The sequence below is a fragment of the Onychomys torridus genome, chromosome 23 (genome assembly GCF_903995425.1).
Source record: "Onychomys torridus chromosome 23, mOncTor1.1, whole genome shotgun sequence".
NCBI classification, from domain to species: Eukaryota; Metazoa; Chordata; class Mammalia; order Rodentia; family Cricetidae; genus Onychomys; species Onychomys torridus.
Window position 1 is genome coordinate 44,889,800 of NC_050465.1, and position 15,643 is coordinate 44,905,442.

Below are 15,643 nucleotides of genomic sequence, written 5' to 3' on the forward strand. Positions count from 1 at the left end.
TTTATTCAGCAAACATTGACCTCCCGTGTGCTATGCCCTAAGAAGACAAATATGTCAGAGCAGGGTAGGCATGGAAGCCACTAGTGGGAGAGGCCCAGGAATAGAAGGGTGGATGCTTGCTTACTTATTTTTGAAGTGTTGTTTTGATGTGGCCCGGCTGCCCTGAGAATCAGAACCCTCCTGCTTCAGCCTCCCAAGGGCTGGGCGTATAGGTTTGTGGCACGTTGTGGCTTAGCATTTGATTGGGTTTCTGACCACAGAGGAATGTTGACATAGGGTACATTGCTGGTAAAGTTCAAGGTCAAGAGTGTAAACATCTGCTTTTACCTTTTGTAACAGCCCCAGGATATTCCCGATGGTCACCGTGCACCTCCGCCCCTGGCCCAGAGGAGCAGCAGTACTCGGAGCATCGACACCCAGACCCCTGGGGGCGCGGACAAGGGGAGCAACAACAGCAGCCGCTCCCAGTCTGTGTCCCCCACCTCCTTCCTCACCATCTCGAATGAGGGCAGCGAGGAGAGTCCCTGCTCAGCCGATGACCTGCTTGCTGATCCCAGGGATAAAGGTACAATGGGTGGAGCTGCAGTGGTGGGTGATAATGGACGTCTCCGTTCTTATCCTGGATTCTGTTGGTTCTCCATGGGACATACGTGTCTGAGGAGTGGGGTCTAGCAGGAGTTCAGAACAGGTGGAGCACAACACAGCTTTGCTGAGGTGCTGACGGTGGTCTAGTTCAGGGTTTTGTTTGTACTTTCATAGCATTTATGGTGAATATGGCTTCCTTAGTAGTGTCTAGCACGGTGGTTCTCAACCTTCCTAAAGCTGCTACACTTTAACACAGTTCCTTATGCTGTGATGACGCCTGACCAGAAAATTATTTTCATTGCTGCTTCATAGCTGTAATTTTGCTACGGTTAGGAATTATGATGTAAATACTTTTGGAGATAGAGGTTTATTGGGGTCGAAACCCACAGGTTGAAAACTCCTGGACTAGATAATTATTTTCCTGAAAAGCACTTTGTTCTTGATCATTTGACTAGTTGGAATTTTATTACCTTAATATTTCTTAATTAAATGTGAAGCCTTCAATTTAGGAGGAAACTTTCTTTAGGAAACTTCTTATAAGGATTAACTTGCTTTATCTCAAAGCAAAATGAGTGTTCAAAGCAAACTTTCAAAGTTTGGAGGGTACTGAGACTGGGAAGGTGGTCCACTGGTTAAAAGCACTTGCTCTTGCAGAGGACCATGATTTAGTTCCCAGCACCCACATGAAGTTGTTCACATCCATCTATAACTCCAGTTGCAGGGGACTCTTCTGGTTTCTCTGGTACTGCATGTATGTAGGTACACATGCAAACAAGTGGCCAACACATGCATGTGAGAATCTGGACAATTATAAAGATTGGAGGTACTTCTACAGTAAAAATAACTAAAATCAGAAGCAATTTAAATATTAAGTACAAAAGCTTACCTTTGAAAAGAAATATGGGCCCAGTGGTGGTGATGCATGCCTTTAATCCCAGCACTGGAGATGCAGAGAGAGGTAGGCCAATCTGTGCATTCTAGGCCAGCCAGAGCTGCATAGTTAGATCCTGGTTCAAAACACTTAAAAATAAGGTTGTGCAGGGTTGGGGATTTAGCTCACTGGTAGAGTGCTTGCCTAGCAAGCGCAAGGCCCTGAGTTCAATCCTCAACTCCACAAAAAAAGAAAAAAGAAAAATAAGGTGGTGCCCACTAGTAGAAGACATTTGATGCCCTCTGGTATCCACATGCATGTGATAGGGCATGGGCATGTGCACCACACTCACCCCATATACATACAATTTAAGATAAAATAAATCTTGGGACTAAGAAGATGGCTTGATCGATAAAGTTCCTGGTATACATACCTGAAGCCTCAAGTTTGGATCCAAAGCACCCATGTAAAAGGTGGACCTCTATTAATATATGCATTCCCGTCCCACACATGTATGCAAGGATTGAGTCTTGTTGATTTTTTTATGTTGATGATATTGAGCATCTCCAGCATTTTTGGGAGTTGATTGGCATTCTGAGTATATAATTGTCAATGCTGAGAATGCTGCTTTGCATGAGTTCATAGTATATAATAGTAGAAGTATGTGTATGGCCATTTCAGAAATTGTTTTGTCCTTATCTCCAACCAATGCCATTTAGTTATTTTTTTAAAGTGAAACTGAATTCAGAGACACAAACATCAATTTTAAAACTAAAAACGCAAACATACACTCTTGAATACCACATCCTGAAGAATTGCAAGAAAAAAATCTTAGGCATTTTTCTTTTCCACAGTAAAAACACTAGTTCATAACTTAAAATTGTGAATGTAAGCTTGAGGGTTTCAGGCAGTCTGGATTCATGTGGTGTGAAGGCATGTGCAGAGCAGAGTCTGAATGCTTTTGTTCAAGCCCAGGCTGCAGTGGAGGTGTGCTGGGCTGTAGCAGCAATCCTAAAGAGTCTTATAATAAAATCAAACTCTGAGCCAGGTATTGGGGTGAATGCTGGAAGATTAGAGAAGCAGAACAAGCCACAGCTACCTCACCTCTACAGTTCCTCAGCTGATCCTGTTTCCTCAGACTGCAAGCTTCTGTGTCCTTATCCAAATGGGTCTCATCTGAACTGCTGCTCAAAAGCCTGAAAGCTTAACCAGCCAAATGCTGCTAGTTTCTGGTCCTCACGCCTTATATACCTTCCTGTTTTCTACCATCACTCCCTGGGATTAAAGGCGTGAGTCACCATGCTTGGCTGTATCCTTGAACAGATGGATTTCTGCCTCTGGAATGCTAGGACTAAAGGCGTGTGCTACCATTGCCTATCCTCTATGTTTAATATTGTGGCTGTTCTGTTCTCTGACCCCAGATAAGTTTATTAGGGTGCACAGTATTTCAGGGAACACAATACCACCACACTGGGCAGCAGGGTCAGAGGTTTTTTTGGGGTTTATTCTGCACTAAGAAACCATTTATTCTTGCCAGTGTTTTGGTAACCCCACATTCAATTATGAGATACCATATTGGGGTCACAACCCATAGTTTAAGAAACTGAGTTTTAAAGCAGGCTGTGATGGCATACACCTGTAATCCCAGCACTTAAGAGGGGGTTTTGAATTGCAGTTGTAGACTGTTACTAATCAGACTTTTTTTAAAAAATGTGTTAACCTGGCGGTGGTGGTGGTGGCTCATGCCTTTGATCCCAGCACTTGGAGGCAGAGGCAGGCGGATCTCTGAGTTTGAGGCCAGCCTGGTCTACAAAGCAAGTTTCAGAACAGCCTCCAAAGCTACAGAGAAACCCTGTCTCAAAAAGCCAAAGGTGGTGGTGGGGGGGGGAGAGCGTTAGATTCTAGGTTGGATCAATAAAAGCTGTTAAAATTTGCACCTTGGTTTCCCATCCTTTCAGCTTTACCTGTCCTGTTTACCCAATTCTTGGTGCCTTTCTTTCTTTCTTTCTTTCTTTCTTTCTTTCTTTCTTTCTTTCTTTCTTTCTTCCTTTCTTTTTTTTAAAGAAAGAAATGACTGATGGCTCCTGTGAATTTATTTTATTAAAAAAACAGGGTCACAGCACTATTTCCAGTAAGAAATTTATAGTTTAGCTGACAGATTGAAAATTTTAGAACACTTACATAACATACCAAGAAATTGAAATGAGTGTAGTATGAACTGAGGACTCCAGCCTTGAGCACAAGTGACAGTCATGAAGTGTTCTGTCTGATAGTGGGAACTGGGAAGGAAGTGTTGGAAAACTGAGTAGAGTTTATTTCTCGTAGGTGATGAAAGCTTGTGTGCTCCTCTCTGACCTCAAGCAGAGACCCACCAGAGGGGCAGCAGTTGAGACTGGGAAGTTTGCAGGGCAGGCCAAGAGTTAACAGCAAGCAACTGTTGGAGAGTCATTTCGGATGCAGGTGCTGGGGGAAACAGATGCTGTGTGAGTACATGGCGTATCAGTGAGGCAGCAGACAGTGTGTGGATGGAGTGATGCAGGTATACACTAGGACTATTCTGAGTAGAGTCAGGAGCATGTGGCTGTTAGAGCGATGTCAGTGAAGAATGCACTCGCCCTGCCTTCAAGTAGTTCCTGTGCAGAAGGCCAGCAGTATTAATTATGGTATCATCGCGATGCATTTTATAATAGTGTTTTAATAATTCAATGTCATTTTTTTACAGAGAATGGAAACAACTCTCCTTTGCCAAAATATGCAACCTCACCAAAACCTAATAACAGTTACATGTTCAAAAGGGAACCTCCAGAGGGCTGTGAAAGGGTTAAAGTCTTTGAGGAGTGCTCGTAAGTACCCCACTAACACACTTTTAAGTTAGAATTTTCAGACAAGTTGTGAGAGCAGTGTGGTAGTTCCAGATCTGACACTCAGATCATGTAATTGTTAGTATTCTGAAATGTTAGCCCAGAATTCCAGTAACCCATGTATCATACTACAGAGCAATACTTAAGATCTGCTAACATCCAGTTATTCCGAGTTCCTCGATTCTTGGCTGTCGAAAGAGCATCTTCCTTGATATGTCCCCCTCCCCTCCCTTCCCCTCCCCTCCAGAGTTGTAATCCCAGCACTCAGGCTGGAAGCAGAAGGGTCAGAAGTTCAAGGTCATCTTTAGCTACATAGTGAATTCAAGGACAGCCTAAGAGACTGTCAAAAAAGAGAGAAAGCTTTATTTTGAAGGAGGCATAAACATTTATCATCTCTAATAAACCTACCTTCAAGGGAAATTTAGGCATTATCTTAGTACAGAAATGTAGCATTGACGTTATTACAAGCGATAGTCTAGGTAAAAATTGAATGTGTGTTCTTACCATAAAACCCCTGGAAACACTGTGGCATTGCTAGTGTTTCGGCTGACTTAAATGCTGTGCTTGCTTTGTTCTTTGGCTGCACTGGCAAAACCATGTCAGTCAGTGGAATCTGCAGACCCAGTGCACTGTAGGTGGAGGAGCCTCGTCTCCAAGTCTGCTATTTACCCTGTCAAAGTCTGGCTCAGGTTTGAGGAGGAACCTTCCTCCTTTCAGACTCCTGACTCCCTACTACAGATTCGCTCTCCTTATATTGCCTCTAAACCTTTACAAACCATATTTATCATGTTTGTCAAAGTCTCCTGCAGTCACCTATGCCAAGTACAGTTTTTCAGTAAGTAAATACATGGACCCCTTCTCTAAATAATGTTTGAAATCCATAAATAATGTCACATTACAAAGGAGACTAATTATATTGAAATGGTTTTGTCTATTGAGCCCACCTCCAAAAGAGCTCTCAGTTTGTGTCTGTTTCTAGAGAATTTGGACTTTGTTCTTAGAGTCCCTACAGCTTGGCATACTGCCATCTGTATTGAACTCAGTTGTCCTTGGGAGAGATGAGAATAGTACTTTAAAAAACTAGTGACTGCCGGGCATTGGGAGGCAGAGGCAGGCGGATCTCTGTGAGTTCAGGGCCAGCCTGGGCTACAGAGCGAGTTCCAGGACAGCCTCCAAAGCTACAGAGAGAAACCCTGTCTCAAAAAAACAAAAACAAAAAACCTAGTGACTAATTCTGTGTAAGTGCATGGGCGAGTGTGCTGCTGTGTGTGTGCAGAGGTTAGAGGACAGTTGCAGGAATCAGTTCTCGTCTGTCATTGGATCCCAGGGATTGAACTCGAGGTGTCAGGCTTGGCAGCCTTCACCTTCATCCATCTTGTCTCAGTGGAGGACAGTCTTTTTATCACAGGGTCTTTTCCGTCAAAGTTGTCTCGTACACGTTCTCTCCCCTTGATTTTATTTTAATTCTGTGATAGTTCCATGTTATTTTAACAGTTTAATTTTTGCAATTTTTAAATTAAAAAAAAAAACTTTTTTGGGGGTGGGGGATAATTTTTAGAGGGCCTGGCAACAGGGAAGAATCTTGCTTCATTGAAAATTTTGAAGACTGGCTGGAGAGATGCTCAGAGATTAAGAGCACTGGCTGCTCTTCCAGAGGTCCTGAGTTCAATTCCCAGCTACTCACAACCATCTATGAGATCTGGTGTCCTCTTCTGGCATGTAGGCATGCAGGCAGGCAGAATACCATATACATAATAAATAAACCTGGAGAGAGAGAGAGAGAGAGAGAGAGAGAGAGAGAGAGAGAGAGAGAGAGAGAGAGTGTGTGTGTGTGCCTCTTCCAGAGAACACAGGTTTAATTCCCAGCATCCACATGGCAGCTCACAACTGTCTGTAACTCTGCAAGGCACCCAACACCCATGGCAAATACCAGTGCACATTGAAAAAAAAAAAAAAACTTTGAAGACTGAGCTCAATGGTTAAGGCCCTGGGTGTTTACATCCCCAACATCACAACAGCACGCTTTCTGTTATTTTGATTTCACATTCACCTTATATTTCTGAAAATCTTAATAGTTGGCTCAGAAGAATGCCTGAGAAATTTTTAATTATACTTGGAAAAGCTGGTGTGGAAGTGCTTGCTTTAAGCCTAGCACTATAGAGACAGAGGCAGGAGGATCTCTGAGTCCAAGGTCAACCTGGTCTACAGAGCAAGTTTCAGGACAGCCAGGGCCACATGGTAAGATTCTTTTCGAACAAAACAAAACAACAAAAAAAAAAACCCAGGACAAACAAGCAAAAAAGAATACTTGAGAACCTTTGCTCATCAAGAAGTAGTCCTGTAGGGATGTAATTTAGCAAAAACAAAACCAGACTCTATGTAGTCAATTTTTTTGTCATCTCTTTTCAGACTCTTAGAAAAGTCATATTGGAAAACATATTTGTCTCTATACATGTTTTCTTTTGCTTTAAGAAATCCACATCTTATTTACCTATTTTTTAAAAAATGTGTCTGTATTTAAAAAGTGGCAAATTATTTCCAGTACTCAGTGACTTACAGTAGTGGATTGTCTGTTTTGTATCCAGGCCAAAACAACTTCATGAAATTCCAGCCTTTTACTGTCCTGACAAAAACAAGGTGAATTTCATTCCTAAAAGTGGCTCTGCTTTCTGCCTCGTGAGCATCCTCAAGCCGCTTCTCCCCACACCAGATCTTACCCTCAAGGGCTCTGGTCACAGCCTGACGGTCACCACTGGCATGACAACCACTCTGCTTCAGCCCATCTCCATGGCCTCCCTGTCTGCAAACACAGAGCAGGACAGGGTGTCTCGAGGAACCAGCACAGTCCTGCCATCCACCTCTCTCCATGCACCACCAGAACCAATTGAGGAAGCCGAAGGATAGGTCCCAGTTCCGGTGCTGGTTCCTGGGAACCCCTGAAGATCACGTGACTGTGATGGTATCGTGTCCTCCTGGTTGGCTGTGAAGTGCTTTGGCTTTTCCAGTGATGTGTGACACAGAGGCTGCTGGAAGAATGCGTCCCCTGTGAGTGCTCTGCCCTACGCATGAAGGCCGCTGCCGCAGTGCTGAAACATGGAAGGTCTCTTTGCTTTCGGAGGAACAAAACCACATTTTCATTTGTTTTCAAATTAGACTCGTTTAAAAACAAACATGAAACCTAATCCCTGAAACACGATTTCTGAAGGGAGATGTGATTGATGCAGCAAGAAAACCATCTTTTATATAAAGTGACTATTTTATAATACCAATGTTACATTTTCTGAAAGTAGCAAACAGGATGTTGAGAAGATTTCTTTGGTGGCCTCTGTTTCTTCTTCCCCTTTTCTAGGTGTTGCTTTTCTCAGCTGTTTTCAGCTTCGGGACCAAAGGGATTGTTGACGTTTCCCCAGCGATGGTACTCTGATGACATTCTCCTCCCAGATAAGAATCGATAGGTAAATGCATTGAAACCAAGTGCATATAAAAAGATGAAAAGCAATATTCGTACACTATGTGATTTATGTTTTTTGATGTCAAAAGTTTGTGCTTTGGGTGAAGTATTTGTACGACTGCTGTTTTCTGCACTATGCTGCTCACATCTCAGTGTGTGGTCAGAAAAGAGACAGACTGAAGACAGGCGCTTTAACACGAGGGCTTGGTTCGACAGTCAGTGAGCCAAAAGAAGCCCAAGTGTGGGTCGTTATCCAGGAGTATGGCGCCCTCTGGTCTTCTGTGAACGGTGTCCTTTTACCTTGAATCATCACTGTATCATAGCCCCAAGAGACCCTGAAATGGCTGTGCATGGATTTCCTCCTCTGCTCTCGTGGTGGTGTTGTCTTGTGGATTTGGTCAGGGTTAGTAGTTTGCCAGGAGTGTAATCCATTGAGTAGCAACTGGTAGCCGAAGAGTCCCGAGGAGTAACCTTCTTTGTTAGGGTTGGCACTGAGATTTGTTGCTCCCAACATTCTACACACCGGGGGAAGTAGACAAGAGGTTTGGAGCTTAAACAGCGGGTACCTTTGGAAAATTGATTCCGTTTTGCATTGGGGCTCATCTGATAACCATCGCCAGTGTCCCGTGACAGTATTTAATTTCTAGGTGTGTGGTTTAAGGAGCCGCTCTTTGGAAGTGAATTCCATCAGTGTTGGTAAAGCGTTGTTTAGTACTGTCACACACTAACCTACGCTGCTACATGCAACAGAGAAGTTTGAAGCCCGAGAGAGTGGGCTACCACTTGGAAGGCTAGTTCCAGTCACTGGTCTCATCATTCCTCAAGCCCTCAAGGTGCTAGCAGAGCGTTTCCCATTTCCAGGTGTTAGTTACCTCCGGGTGTCTGGGCACTTTACCGTAGTAGGCTCTGCCTCATTTTAACTGGGGATGTTGTAGGTTAGTCAGATAAATTTGAACATCTGTGTCAATCCATCAGGTTTTTGTTGGGAAGACTGATAAATTTTGGTACTTTCACCATCCAAAGCTTCACATCCTGGGCACTGGCAAATTGTAGCTTCTAAGTCAGTAAAAAATCTCTGTTGTTTGGGGTAAAGACTTTTTGGTTGAGGTTTTTTCAGGTTTGGAAGGGGTTTTTTGTACCTTGACTTCTTTTTTTAGTTTTTCTGCCTTGTCATGCCTTTTGACTTTACTATTTTTATCAGTATCAGAAGTATAGAAGAAAGGCACCTGGCAGTGAGTTGAGTTGATCTAAAAGGAGAAGGAAGCATTTAAAAGCAAGAGTTTTTGTTTTATTTTGTTTAGATGGGCTCATATTCTGTAGTCCTAGCTGGCATGGCACTTGCTATGTGGACCAGGCTGGCCTGGAACTCAGATCTACCAACCTCTGCCTCCCAAGCACTGAGATTAAAGGTGTGGGCTACCACACCCTGCTCGTCATCTTTTAATCCTGTGGGGTCCCCCCACTTGAATTCTGTTCAGTTGATGTTTGTTTTGTTTTTTCTTTATTGTGCACCGCCTCATCTCTAGCTTTACAAGTAGAGAGTTCCTCTAATCGATTCCTCTCCACTGTGTTGGACTTGTTAGGCAGATGATGGACTTCTGCAGTCACACCTGTCCTCGAGGTAACACAGAGGGGCACAGGTCTCAGGCCAGTCTGCTCTTAGAACTTTAGTCTGAGGTTTGGCTGGAAGAAGATTGTGAATTTGCAAGTACATGAATTGTATGGTGACCAAACACTTTGAGTTTTGGAGTAATAGAACCTGAGATCTGAAGAACAACAAAAAAGGTCTAGGTCCAAAAACAACTCTCCACTGCCAGGGCCAAAGGGCTAATCTTTAAACATACGAGCTTTATTGAAGTCTTAATCCACCTAGCTGTTTCATTTAACTCTGAATTCCCAGGTGGTTGGTTTTACAGAAGGGTCTGCTCTCAGTAGCGTGGGTCCGTGACTGTGGTGGTTCTGTAGAGACTGTACAGTGGTAGAGTAGCTTCCCGGGGATTGAACCCAGGGCCTCGAGCATGCTGAGCAAGTACTGTCCCTAAATTCCTAACTAAAAAGACTTCCATTGCAGTAAAAGTGGGTGGCATGTAGTTTTTGGCCAAAGGAGCTGTTCCCTAGTTATTTGTCTGTCTGTCTGTCTGTCTTTACCCTCAAGCTGTTCTGTCCTGCCATGGTAAATGTGCAGGTTTACTGTCTCTGAGACAGTAAGTCTGTTGCTTATCATTGCTCCATGGCAGTCGTGTTTTTAAAAATAGTTTTGCTTTCTTTGGTTAAATATGGTGTCAAAATATGAATGTCAAAAGTTCTTTCTATACCAGATTCTTCATTTTGTTTACAGTGTTTCTTAGACGATAGGACCATAACCAGATCTGCCTCTGAGAGGATGCAGTTGCTGACTGGGGTGTATCTGGACACAGGGAAAGGCTGCTTGTTTTTATTTTTATTGTTTATGTTTTGATTAAAGAAACAGTTGGCTTTTCATAGAAGAAGGTATAAAAAAAAATGGCAGAATGTACAGCTTTCTCTGTGTCTGGGATTAGAACTGAGACGTTAAGGTTTTCTTTGAAGGAAACGAAATTCAAATTGTCACTACTAAATCTGTAAAGTTGAGATTCAGTCCTTAATGTTGGGTTTGGGGTGTGTCAAAACTGGACCAATGAAAGTGCTGAATTTGCAAGATAAAGCCAAGATACTTAACTGCACTTTAAGGCTTCTGGGCACTCTGCCTTCGTTAGCTAGCGACTGACCGCCCCGCAGAGTGGCTCTGAACAGTGTTTTGTTTATACAGTCCTGTTGCAGATATATAATTTATGTTTTTTAAACTCCGCATCTTTGTCTCTGTTGGCGTCGATCTTTTTTAATGCAGTTTTTTAAAGTTATAACACAATTCCCCCGAAAGCAGCATTTCCAGCGGTGGTAAGTGGTGATGTTGTGGACTGTGTTCCTGCAGCAAGCGATGCCTGCTGTCTCACAGGAAGTAGAACGCCCGCGTTCAATAAAGTCTGTTGTTCTTGAGGTTTTCCGTGTGTTTTTCTGAATGTTGCCGCAAATTTAAATTCCATTTCTTCTTAGCATTTCTAGCCTGATGTAGCATATGTATAGTATATTCTCTTCCACAAGTTGATAGACAAATACATGTACACAAGGCTATTCTTGGACACCCTGCCTGCTCTAGAGCTGAATGCAGCCTGTCCTCAAGGTAAGTGAAAAGCAGATGTGGCCACACGGAAAGCACACTAACACGGATTCACTCATAAGCTACCCACTGTCTCCATGTTTGTTGCAGATAGCTGGGGAAGTCAGTATTCTGTAGTACATGGAGAAGACTTTTTCGTTTAATTATTGCAAGATTGATCTCAGAGGTGTGGAGTCTGTATCCATGGAATAAAGCTGGCCAGGTCAGATCAGTGAAAATTGTCATGTAATCACCTATAAGGAGGAGGCATATTTATAAGTAAAAGTAGCTTGATCATCAGATTTGTTAAAATTAGTAAAGTATATATTTCTGAGCCAGGAATGGTGGTACACACTACAATCTCTGCACATGGAATGCTGAGATAGGACTTTTACAAGTTCAAGGCCAGCCTGGGCTATGTTGTGAGATTATTTCAAGATAAACTAGAAAGATGGCTCAGCTGTTAGGAGCACTGGCTGCTCTTCCAGAGGGCCTGGGTTCAGTTCCCAGCCCCACATGGTGCAGTTTTCAACCATACTAAAACCTCATAAACATGTTACTGACCTCTTTCTAAAATTCCAACACTTGCAAGGGAGAGGCAGGCGGATCTCTTGAGTTCGAGGCCAGCCTGGTCTACAGAATGAGTTCCAGGACAGCTAGAGCTACACAGAGAAACCCTGTCTGGAAACAACAGCAAAAAGATAAGTACAAAATAAATATGCAGGGGTGGGGATTTAGCTCAGTGGTAGAGTGCTTGCCTAGCAAGCGCAAGGCCTTGGGTTTGATCCTCAGCTCTGGCAAAATAAATAAAAATAAAATAAATATGCGGGGTGTGTGTGTGTGTGTGTGTGTGTGTGTGTGTGTGTGTGTGTGTGTGTGTCTGCCTGCTGCAGATAGGACCTAGGACCTTGCATATACCACACATGCGTTCACATACACTACCACTTAACTGTAACTCTTACCCCACACACACATACACCTGCTGCTTTCTTTCAATTTCTAACTAACTAAATTTCACGTATCAGCCACAGATTCCCCCATCCTCCTTCCTCCCCCCCCACACACCTGCTGCTTCTTGAGATAGTTGTTGTTTTGTTTTGTTTTGTTTTTCGAGACAGGGTTTCTCTGTAGCTTTGGAGCCTGTCCTGGACTAGCTCTGTAGACCAGGCTGGCCTCGAACTCACAGAGATCCACCTGCCTCTGCCTCCCGAGTGCTGGGATTACAGGCGTGCGCCACCACTGCCCGGCTTGAGACAGTTCTTACTCCTAAGTTGCCCAAGGTAGCCTCAGACTCACTATGCAGGCCAGTCTGATCTCCTGCCTCAGTTTCCTGTGTGTTTGGGATTATAAATGTGTGCTGCTACACCCAGGTTAAGTTATCTTTTAAAATTTTCTAATACAACATGGTACTATTAGGACAATGAATGGCTTTTGTATCTCTTTGGTTCAGTGTTTTTTAAACAGTGGTTTAGTCTTGAATTAAATAAGACTGCCTAGCAGAATAGAAAAGTTTTCTCCTGAGGAGACTATTTTTGTGTTAAAATTTTGTTTTTGTTTTTGTTTTTTTTTTCTCCAGTATAGGCAATTGAGCTCTGGGTTTGGGTATGTTTGGGGAGTTAACACCTCATAAAACTGTTAGAGATACACAGCAGGGTACAATGTAAAACTGTTTCTTAAGAGTATGATGAAAATGAAGCAAAAAAATACTGCATTAGATGCAACTTCTGTTATGTTTTGGGGGTTGCTAATGGAACTAAAAGCATTTAATTGCGGACTTAGCGTTTTGGAGGGTTAGTCCATGGTCATCAACACAAGAAGCAGACAGGCATGGTGCTGGAGCAGAAGCTGAGAGTTTCACAACCTAATCCGCTGGCAGCAGGCAGAAAGAGAGAGATAGATACTGGGCCTGACGTGGGCTTTTGAAACCTTAAACCCTCCAGTAAAGAACCCCTGAAAAACCACACCACCTAATCCTTCCCAAACAGTGCCACAGTAAAGAACCCCTGAAAAACCACACCACCTAATCCTTCCCAAACAGTGCCACAGTAAAGAACCCCTGAAAAACCACACCACCTAATCCTTCCCAAACAGTGCCACTCCCTGGTGACTAAGCATTTTCATTCAAACTACACTTGGTTTGATTTAAGTCCTTTTGAAACATACATTGTAAAAAGATTTGTCATGAATGCTGTGATCATAAAAAACCAGTGTCTTTCTCCACCCGCCTGGAGTAGCCTTGCTAGAGAGGCTTCGGGTAGTCTGGGGACAAAGCCCTGGGTGGGACCACAGTTCAGGTGGTAAGTTCTGCCACTGCTACCTAGTGGTCGTGGGACTTGGAGCCTAAAGCCACCTTTTTGAACTTGATTTTCAGTTGTACAACTAAGGAACTGCTGTCGCTTGAGTGGGGTGTTAAAAGATGACAGCTGTAAGCGAACATCTTCCTTTTTATGTCAGGTGAGTGTTATCTTAAGACAGGAAGGAGGGATTGGTAATGGAATTGGTCTCCAGTTCACTTTTAGCTTCTCGGGTCTAATCTAGTCAAAGCATGCAGCTGAAAAGTGACAGTTTTTAGCAGCCCCAAAGCTGTTGTCAGGCACTTAATTGTTATTTCACTCTTGTGACCTCCCCAAGAAGCAAGGAGCCAACCCAGGTCCTGTGTGGGAAATGTCGATCTGTTTTCCTGCAGTGTCCACATCCAGGTCTTACTCTGGAACATGCAGCCTGGCGTTACTCACCTGCGCCAGCAACGCTGGCTATAATCAAATCATCTGGTCGCCACTGCTACTGCTGCTGGGAGCGGAGCCTGGTTCAGAGCACCAGAGAAAGGCCCCCGCTGGGATACCAGTTCATGACCGAAGAAGTTGGTGACACGTTCTCTCTGGTTTCTAATTTTGCTATATCTAAGGAAATGAGAAATGTTTTTCTTTAGCCTAGGGAGCTGGCCTTTAGAGATTCTGACACGCTCTTCTGTTACATTTGTCATCTTTTCCTTGCTGAGACCCTGACAGTGCTGCTTGTTAACGTTGGGCTGTGGTATCAGTGCGGCCCCTTGAGCATGCTAGAGTATTCAACAATGAGCTATATCCCCCACATCAAAAGGTAACAAATCACCACCAGTGACGGCGCACCCCTTCAATCCCAGCCCTCAGGAAACAGGTATGCAGATCTCTGTGAGTTCGAGTCCAGCCCAGGTAGTATACAGTTCTCGGACAGCGAAAGCTACACAGAGAAACCCTGTCTCAAAAAACCAGTTATAGCCAGGCGGTGGTGGCACAGGCCTTTAATCCCAGCACTTGGGAGGCAGAGACCAGGCGGATCTTTGTGAGTTCGAGGCCAGTCTGGGCTACAGAGCGAGATCCAGGACAGGCACAAAGCTACACAAAGAAACCCTGTCTCGAAAAACCAAAAAAAAAGAAAAACCAGTTATAATAAACGCTTCAAAGTCTTGACTATTAGCATCAAGCTGGTCTTACTTTGAATTTGTATTTACTCTTTGGCCAGTAACTTGTTATTTACACCAGCGAGTAGAGGAGTATGTGTATGTGTTGACTAAATGTCAAAGGCACAGCTGGGGTGTGACTCAGTGGCATGATCCTTGGTGCCTGCTGAGTCCCTGGGTTCTATCCTCAGCACCAGATGAGAAAAAGAGTCCACTGTACTCGGTAGCTTTTCAAACGGTGCAGAGGAGATGGAAAGATAGAACCCTCATTAGCCCATTTTCTCCTCAGCCTGGGCACAGGCGCATTTAAACTTCCTATGATGTGTTTGAATGCGTTATTTCCAGTACTAGTGGACTAGTATTTTTAGTTTAATTTTCTCCCAGGTTTCTTTATTGCAAGAATCAAGGCTGTTTCATTGCTCAAAGTATAGCCCTGCCACTCTAGAAGACAGAAACAATTCAATTTTGGCTCTTTTTTTTTTTTTTAATTGAAATTTTTTTCATATATTTTGATCACTTTTGACTTCCTGGTCTTTTACTTGTTTTGATTTTCATTTTTGTATTTTGGGGAGTTTTGTGTGCCTTTCTGTTCTGTCTTCAACAAATCAGGCTAAATACAATGGTATTTCACAGGTTATTATTTCTAGATTCTATTTCAGATTTTGATATTTGATCAAATTCATTATGGAAAACAGACCACTCTCTTCTGTGTCTTAGATTGAACTTTCACATGTGGCTTTTTTGTTTGTTTGTTTTTGTTTGTTTGACACAGGGTTTCTCTTCATAGCCCTGGTTGTCCTGGAACTCACTCTGTAGACCAGGTTGGCCTTGAACTCACAGAGATCCACCTGCCTCTGCCTCCCAAGTGCTGGGATTGAAGGCATGAGCGACCACTGCCTGGTTTAAAACTCAAATTTTTAAATCCGAAAATAGTTGCGCTTGAACACTTTAGAAAACCTTGCTTTATGTGCTGTAATCTTTACTACAAGAAGCTCAGAAAGGGAGCTTTGGCCTAATGCTGTCTGTGAGCCTCGTAGATTTCTAGATCTCTAAGATAGGGAATATGGCCAGGCATGGTGGCGCACGCCTTTAACTCCAGCACTCAGGAGGCAGAGGCAGGTGGATCTCTCTGAGTTCGAGGCCAGCCTGGTCTACAGAGCGAGATCCAGGACAGCCAGGGCTACACAGAAAAACCCTGTCTCAAAAAAAACCAAAAAGGGGTGGGGGTGGGGAACATGAAATAAATATCCAAAGTGAGAGT

The 15,643-nt window shown here is 43.4% G+C and overlaps 1 protein-coding gene across 1 annotated transcript in view; it reads left to right on the forward strand.

Annotated features, from left to right (window-relative positions):
* Positions 1-10,783, forward strand: part of Fam117b (family with sequence similarity 117 member B) — a 71,897-nt gene extending 61,114 nt beyond the window's left edge. Inside the window, exons 6-8 of the mRNA XM_036173148.1 lie at positions 340-565; positions 4,179-4,299; positions 6,903-10,783. Coding sequence (XP_036029041.1) covers positions 340-565; positions 4,179-4,299; positions 6,903-7,221 — 666 coding nt within the window. The 3' untranslated portion in view covers positions 7,222-10,783. The remainder of the gene's footprint in view (positions 1-339; positions 566-4,178; positions 4,300-6,902) is intronic.
* Positions 10,784-15,643: the final 4,860 nt, after the last annotated feature.